The 8265-nt window shown below is 41.4% G+C and overlaps 2 protein-coding genes and 2 pseudogenes across 3 annotated transcripts in view; 1 reads left to right on the top strand and 3 right to left on the bottom strand.

Moving 5' to 3' along the window:
• Nucleotides 1-5283, bottom strand: part of LOC106936029 (UDP-glucuronosyltransferase 2B31 pseudogene) — an 18529-nt pseudogene extending 13246 nt beyond the window's left edge.
• LOC106936030 (UDP-glucuronosyltransferase 2A2 pseudogene) overlaps nt 1-5292 on the bottom strand; it is an 11357-nt pseudogene extending 6065 nt beyond the window's left edge.
• LOC106936028 (UDP-glucuronosyltransferase 2A1-like) overlaps nt 1-5296 on the bottom strand; it is a 14209-nt gene extending 8913 nt beyond the window's left edge. Inside the window, exon 1 of the mRNA XM_015016804.1 lies at nt 5210-5296. The gene's annotated coding sequence lies outside the window, so the exon portion shown is untranslated. The remainder of the gene's footprint in view (nt 1-5209) is intronic.
• LOC106936027 (SH2 domain-containing protein 3C) overlaps nt 1-8265 on the top strand; it is a 61175-nt gene that overhangs the window by 40089 nt on the left and 12821 nt on the right. For both annotated transcript variants that reach the window (XM_015016802.1, XM_015016803.1), the window contains 2 exons: nt 7246-7676; nt 7953-8068. In XM_015016802.1, the coding sequence (XP_014872288.1) occupies nt 7246-7676; nt 7953-8068 (547 nt within the window). The remainder of the gene's footprint in view (nt 1-7245; nt 7677-7952; nt 8069-8265) is intronic.

The following is an 8265-nucleotide window of genomic DNA, read 5'->3' as shown; positions in this document are numbered from 1 at the left end:
GATTGGAACAGCTCCATGTAATGTACGTCTTTGCCAAAGTGACGATGGACAAAGGGTTTGTAGTTTGGATCTATCATAAACCAAATATGGGTACGTTCTAGGATATAAATAATGATGTTCCTGACCCTCTGCATAAATGTCATTCTATCAGTCAGCATTGACCCTGTTGTGGGGATATAAGAAAGTGGGGAAGGTGTAATAGCTTGATGCCCCTCTCCCTGAATCGTCCATCTGACATTATAGACAAGAGGGAGACCCAAACGGTGACCCAGAAGAACTCCTCCACCAATTGCAGGATCAGTAAGAACCAAATCATATTTAGCATCATGGAGGCTCTGCATTAGTGCTTTGTCCTCAAAAATCTGTTCAACCATTTGAAGCGCATGAATATGCATCTGATAGAACTGCGTGAGGAGATCATACTCCAAAGACATGCGACTCCACAATGAAGAACTTTGGCGTCTCATGTTTAGGGTTCTTGTTACATATGAGCCGAAGCTTTTTGGATCAAAACCTGCTGTAATATTTATACGAATGTACTTGTAATAGGGGGAGTCTGGCTTGATGTACCAGGAATTTGATGGCCAAACCATGGTAACGTCATGGCCTCTAGCGTAAAGCTCTTCTACGATGACGATCATGTTGACCCAGTGACTTCCATCCAAAGGGAAGACCAAGACTTTCCCTCCGTTTACCACGGATGACACTGCCATTGTCAGCAGGATCAGCCGATACATTTCTGAAAGAATGTCAAGAAATGTCATGATATTAGATATCTCCGGGAGTTCCTCCTGAACCCTTTTGGACCACATTCGTATATGGCTATGTTCACACTGCAGGCCTTAATGTTCAATTTAAATGTTTGTGTGTGGTCATTTTCAAACATATTTGATCTGTATGTGAGCTCCCATGTGAGTCCCGCAGCAGTGAATTCAATGATGTCACATAGCAAGGTTTCTTGACGTATAGGTTGGATGGATGCGACCTGGTCATACAGACTCAGGTCAAATTTGAAATGATACATATCGGATGGAGTGAGTCATGTTTGCAAAAATCTGATCTGTGTTGTGCAGACTGTCATGAAAAGGCCAGATCCAGGTCGCATGAGGACAAGAAAATCTGATTTGGGTCATTTCAGGCTGCAGTGTGAATGTAGCTTATGTTATATTCAGAACTTGAAATTACAGGTAAGGCTCCAACATACTCAGGCGTACAGTGTGTATTCTGTGAGCTGCACGGACTCTGCGGACAGCTAAGATTTCATAGTCAGGCGTTCTGATTTCCCACATTTATCTTGTGATAAATACTTTCATTTCCCACATTTCCATTTAGTAGTTCTTCATCCTTACCCATGGTCATTTCCTCAGATGTATTTTTCATCCTATGAAAAATGTGATTAGATTTTCATTCTATGAAAAATACATTTATGATCATTGTATGATCATTGATGATACAAGTTTCTGTATTTTCCAATCTCTTCCATCAAAACTGTCCTCAAGATGGCGCTACTCTCAACTTTATCAGCTCAGTGTCTCATACAAGACAATTTGATGTAAACTTGAAGTTTTTAAAATTATGGCTGGGTGATATGTTTTCAAAACAAAATCTCCTATTTTTTTATACCAATTTCAATTCATGATTTTTATAGATTTTCTTTGTCCTTTATAAAAATAACAGAAAATATCTTCAAACACTGGCTGTTCAATAATTCCTTCTGTGAGTCGATCTGAGTTCAGAGTTGAAATAAGCATAAGCTCGAAAATACGCCTGTAAAACAAGATTGTAGTTCTTGTGTGGGATAACATCTCTGGAAACCCAAGAAATCCAGATTTTCCAAAAATTAAATCTTCAAAAATAGAACATCTGATTAATTGATTTATTGCCCAACCCTTGTTAAAACTAACCTTTGCATGAATATATTTGGAGGATGTTTGCTTTGAGTCTGCCTTGAGTTTGTTGGAGCCTTTACAGTAGCATCTTTAAAATAAAGATCTGTAGGGGTTTTAATGTTTGGGGAATGACAAATTATCCATAAAACATTTATAAATTAGGTTTAAGTTTTACATCTAGTGAGTTAATGATTTTGCATACCATTGTTCCAACAGTGCTGTTTAAACTTGACATTAATGGTTGCATGAAATTTGCTTAATTTCATTGATATAATAACTGATGTTTTAATCAAAACAGGAGTTAAATCTTGCTAATGCCAGTTTGACCTAGCTTATTGCTGGGTAGCAAACAAACTTTGTTCTGTTTGATTCATGCTAGAGTTCCTGAACTTTGTGCAGAGCTTAAAATAAACATTTAGGGGCATTTTAGCATTTTGAGTATGAGACTTTGAACGAATTTTATTGGCGCTTATTGACCAACCAATTACTGCACTGCAGTCAGTCCTTTGCAAAATGAATACAGCACAAATGATCATAAATATATAATGTATGAAGAGACATCAAACAAATTATTCTTTTTCATCCTGGAGAGACTTTGGCTCATGGACATGGAAACTTAAGGTTGTCACTGCATGGCAGCTAATCTGACTAAAGGTTGATTAGCTTTACTAATGGAGTCTTCAACATAACTTGCTCATAAATAATTAGCTCAGCCTAAAAAACGGCTTTTATTCTGATTTCTGTAATAGTTCTTTTTTGCAGTGAGTTGCATTGCATTAAATGTTAGTTAACAAGGTTCCCTGTTACATTGCACAGAACATATTATAAACCGATAAAGTGCTGTAGTGTGTTTCCCTTGGTTATGGTCATTTAACACCATTTGAAGCAAAAGTATAAGAGCAATTTGAGATTCTTGCAATACATTAGTCATTAATTAATTAATAATTATTATTTAAAGCAGAAATAGAGGATCGATTTGGGAGCACTTGATTAGGAGCTAGAAATTCAACTTGGCATCAGATGTAATGTTAGGGTTCATTCCCACCGTCCCGGTCGAGTCCACTTTAATCCAGCTGCAGTCCATTTGTCTAGAAAGTCCAGTTCGTTTGGGAAGGAGTGATCAAACTCTGATGTGAACCAAAAAATCAAACTCTGGTCCGTCTACAAACCTCCGTCTTGGTTTGTTTGAAGTGTACTCTGGTATGGTTTGAATAAATATGTGAACGCCAACAGGACCGGAGCCTGCGCCAGGAGCAGGGAGTGGACTAAAGCGCAGGGTATTCTGGGTAAATACAGCCAAAACAAACATGTGAGTCTCGTGTTAGCTGGGGAAACACCTTTTACCATAAACAGAAAGACAAGATAAATCCTCCAATCGCTAAAATCTGACGCCACTCCATGTGTGTTTCCATTTTGTGAAGCATTAAGTTGCTCTCAGCGTCTTCAGAGTTTTTGTGTTGTTTGCTTGAGTGGTTCGTGGTGCAGCGCCCCCACAGGCCAGGGGGGGAACAGGACGTTCAAAGGGTTTGTGTTTGTCTCAGTGCAGTGAGAAAGAGAATCACAGCAGCTGAAAATGGAACAAATGTTGCAACTTTGGTTCCCACTCGAACAGAATCTACCAGACTATCAGGTGTGAAAACAGCTTTAAGACCACAAGACACTGAGGTACAGGAAAAAAAATATAATTTATTGCTTAAAGCTGAAGGAGGTAACTTTTATAGAAAAAAAAATCACGTATTTGTTGAAACTGTCACTATGTCAAGACAGTATGGTATGAGACAGAAATCTGTGAAAAAATGGTGCTGCCCTGCCCTCTCCCGATTCTAACTAGAAACAACCAATCAGGGCTGGGAGGCTGGTCTTAGCGCTGTCAATCATGCTGGTGTGCACGCCTTTCCCTCCCCTCTTGCTCTTTGCTACGATACAGCATCTCCCCGTCAGCAGTCTGCCAGGAACGCTAACGCTAGTTAGCATGGTCACCAGTGATGGTGGAAAAATGTTTTTCCTGTAACAGTAAATTGTTAATCCGCCATTAGCACATTTACCAGTGAGCACATGAAGTTGATTGACAGCGCTAAGCCCCACCTCCTGGATCTGATTGGTTGTGTTTGGTGCATGTCTTCAGACTGTCGCATAGGGAGGAGGTGGAGGAGATTCATCTTTTCACAGATTATCTGTCTGATAAACTGTCAAAACATGGTGATAGTTTCAACAAATATGGAAAAAACATATTTTTTATAAACTGCAGCTTTAGAGCAATGAGTAGATATTTAGATTTTTGCTTGTTTTATTAAAGAGCTGCTGTAGAAGTTAGCAAACATGTCTGCTGTGATAATCTGTATTTAGATATAATATGTGATCAATATTCAACACCAACAATTTAACACGTGGATGAACACAATGTTATGTTTGTGTTTATCAAAGAAATGTTTGCTCATTTCTAGATGTTTCATGTTTTGTCCTGATTTGGACCTTTGAACATGCAGTTTAAGAACCTCTTCACCAGAGCAAACATTTTGAGTAAGCATGTCCAGAACCAACGATTCACAGAACAGAAAAACTCACTGCAAAGCTTTTTTTTGTTGTTGTTGCTGTTGAAGGTTTTCAGAAAGCTGAGGCCGTTTTCCAGGCTTTACAAAAGTCCAGATCCTGTGCAGTAATAGTTTCCTGAGCTCACAGCAACAATGGTGAAATTCCTCAAGGTCTCAGGGGGTTTACAGTTATTTAGTTACAGAAGTTTCTCTCAGGTTTCACAGCTTTGTGTTTGTGTGCAGGTGTTGCCCGGTAATTAAACCCAAGAAATAAAACCTTGGAAAGGATAAAAAGTCACCTTTTGTGTTAAAAAGGACAAAGTTGAAAAGGTTTAGAATGTGTTATTCAGAAGTACAGCTGCTTGGTTTTGCATCAGAATGGGTTAGGATTGTTTAAGTTTTCATAAGCGACTTGAATTTCTTTCATGGAAAATCATAAAAACAAAAAACTGTGTAAGTCATGCAGAGGTTAAGGTTTAGGAAGCTTCACAGCATGAAGTAAACAGCAGAATCACATGGAAGAACATTCTGCAAACCAGAACCAGACTTCATTCAGGAATCTGTGCAGAAACATTTAATGTTCTAACTGAGATGTTCTTTACAGTGAGCTTACGCAACACTCTCATGTTCAATCTTGCTGCTTCATGCAGAAAACATTTGGAAATCACCAATCTGACTGAGACCACATCCACTCTGAGCTTATTCACAAAGAATCACAAGAAAACACAAAGCATCTGCACTGAAGCATCACTTTTCAGGGATTTCTCTCACTTTAATGGAAAAACTCACCGAGAGCGATGCAGCCTGCAGATGTTTCTTGAACCAACCTGAACTCACAGTCTGTGCTTCCAGTCTCCCTCAGAGCAAAGGCTGGAATGACTGCCAGTTCCGACAGGCAGAGGAGGTTGGTGGGTGTTGGGAGTGAGCAAACTGGGCTGAAGTTCAGCCTGTGAGAGGTTTACAGCAGCAGGAAGTGCTCTGGTGAAATAAATGTAGTAATGAAACAACATCGACCTGTGGCTGAAGGTTCAGGCAGTGCAAAGTTACTGTTAAACACCATAAAACAGGGATCAGCAACTCCAGAGTGCTACTGTCCTGCAGCTTTTGAACGCATTCCTGTTCCAAAACGCATGAATCAAATGGATAACTGCCAATGAGGTCATTCAGACTTTTCATCCAGGTGTTGCAGCAGAAAAGTTACATGGTTAGGGTTAGTTGTTGTGTTTCCATTACAAATGTTTTGTTAATCTTCCCCCCACACACCCCCACCCATTTTCTTTACACCCTTGTCCCTTAGTGGGGTCAGGAGGGGCACTGGTGCCTCTCCAGCTAACGTTCCGGGCGAGAGGCGGGGTCACCCTGGGCAGGTTGCCAGTGTGTCGCAGGGCAACACAGAGACACACAACCATGCACACACACACTCACACCTAGGGGCAATTTGGAGAGGCCAATTAACCTGACATGTTTTTGGACAGTGGGAGGAAACCAGAGTACCCGGAGAAAACCCACGCATGCACAGGGAGAACATGCAAACCCCATGCAGAAAGACCGGGCCGGGAATTGAACCCAGAACCTTCTTGCTGCAAAAAATGTTTCTGTTGCAGTTTTGGAAATGAACTCATTTCAATGCGGCCAACAAAAACCACCTCATCCTAGAACCAAAACTTTGTATTAAAAACAGGAGTTTTTTTCAAAATTGTTGTGTTTGGGTTAAGTAAATGTATTTTTTAAATGTCAAATTGCGCAATTATATGGTTAATAGAAACTGAACTAGCAGCACTTGAGAACTGGAGTTTCAGATGTCTTCTTCTTTTGTTTCTTACGTTTTTCTACTCATTGAGTTTCATTGGAGACGTCAAACAGTAAATATCTTAACTTCAGTTTTTACTCATATTTAAACAATTTCCAGTGGCTGAACTTAGATGACCAAATCTAAACTTTAGCCCAAACACGTTTCATTTCTAGAGGATTACAAATCTGCAGGTTTATTACATGAGTTTAATCTGCAGATGTCAGTAAAACATTAACAGTAAAATAAACTAATTAAATCAGGAAATGAAGAGGTGGAAGTGGAGCAGGGTTCATAAAAAGCTTTTTACTTGTGTGGGATTAAAGACACAGAACAACCTCAATGAATGAGTGCAGCAAATAAAAGACGGTGAAACATAAATTCAGGTGAAGTTGGTTGTCTGGGCCTGTTAAAGATTTATGTAAACATAACAGTTGAGTAAAAAAATCCCTGATCAGCAGTGACTCTTACTGGTAAGCAAAGGTGTGGCTATGATAGTCATTACAAATGACACAGTGTGTGTGTGTGTGTGTGTGTGTGTGTGTAGGTGTGTGTGCGTTACCAAGGCATAAACAAAAGTCCTCTTTGTCCTAATAAAGAATGCTGACAGTATGAGTTTTTTGTCCTTACTTTATGGACTTTATGGTTTAATAAGAACAAACATCCATCTGAAGGAACATTGTCTGCTTCAGACTGACTTATTGTGCTGTAAATGTAATTTGTTACAGTAATAGAACATCTCAATCACCAGGATACTGAACACAAGTGGAGCTGAAAGCTGCTATAAAAGGCTCCTGGCCTCCCCAGTCAGCCCAGCTGTGGCCTTAGCATGTCATGATTCACAGCCACCAAACCATGTTTGTCTATATATGGTTTTTAAAATATTAATAATTTTCATTAGTTAAAAACAGACCCTGAATGATTTTGTGCAAAAAAATCTAATGATCATGTTTTGTATGGGCCATAGACCTATGCTAACCCGCTACAGAAAGCATAATACCTTAAAAGTTGTATTTTTTTATTCTCCTCCCTCCAGACTCTCCATCCAGGAGCCTCAGTTGCAGCCGGGCCCCCAGTGTCACATCGTCTCCATCCCTACCAAAGCCGTCAGACTCCTCCTCCCTGCTCAGACGGCGGCTCCCCGTCCCCCGCTCTGACCCGCCGCAGGACTCGGCCTCCTCCGATAGAGACGGCTACTCGGAGCTACAGCCTCAGAGCTACGTGGAGCGGCTGCAGGCCGAGGAAGCCCCGCCCACTGCCGACTCTCTGGGTTCGGAGGATGGGGACGTGAACTTCTCTCCGGTAGTGGAGACGGCTTCCTGTTTCAGACCTGGCAGGTACCACTCAGCGCTGATGCCGCAGGAGAACAAGCCTCTGGAGGTGGGCATCCTGCGGAGGGTGAAGGAGCTGCTGGCTGAGGTCGACGCCAGGACGGCGGCCAGACACATCACCAGGACCGACTGCACGGTAACGCTGACGTCATGACAACCAGTGGCCATAACTAACCAGGTCTCATTTTTACGTAGGCTGCGTTCTCACAGCGCGGCTTGTCGGTCAATTCCGAGTTTTTGCTGATTTTTTTTTGCATGGTCATTTATACTAGTAACTAAATGCAAAGTAAACTGTGTGAAGGTTTATGGTGCAGAATTATGAAGCATGTCTCAGGTCAGCTATGTTCTCTATCATGTTACGTTTCCAGTATTTTTATGCATTTTTGCGATCCGCCATGTTTTTGGTTTCTAGGTGGCGAGAATTTTGGAGGTGACGCCGGAGATGAAAAGAAAGATGGGAGTCAGTTCAGGAATGGAGCTGCTGACGCTGCCGCATGGACAGCAGCTGAGACTGGACCTGCTGGAGAGGCGAGCATCCAACCAGGCATCCAACCAGGCATCCAACCAGACATACAATCAGGCATACAACCAGGCATACAACCAGGCATCCAACCAGACATCCAACCAGGCATCCAACCAGGCATCCAACCAGACATCCAACCAGACATCCAACCAAGCATCCAACCAGACATCCAACCAGACATCCAACCAGGCATACAACCAGG

The sequence above is a fragment of the Poecilia latipinna genome, unplaced genomic scaffold, assembly GCF_001443285.1.
Source record: "Poecilia latipinna isolate Pla-1442-1.1 unplaced genomic scaffold, P_latipinna-1.0 Scaffold2064, whole genome shotgun sequence".
Lineage (NCBI taxonomy): Eukaryota > Metazoa > Chordata > Actinopteri > Cyprinodontiformes > Poeciliidae > Poecilia > Poecilia latipinna.
This window is presented reverse-complemented; position numbering and strand designations above follow the sequence as displayed.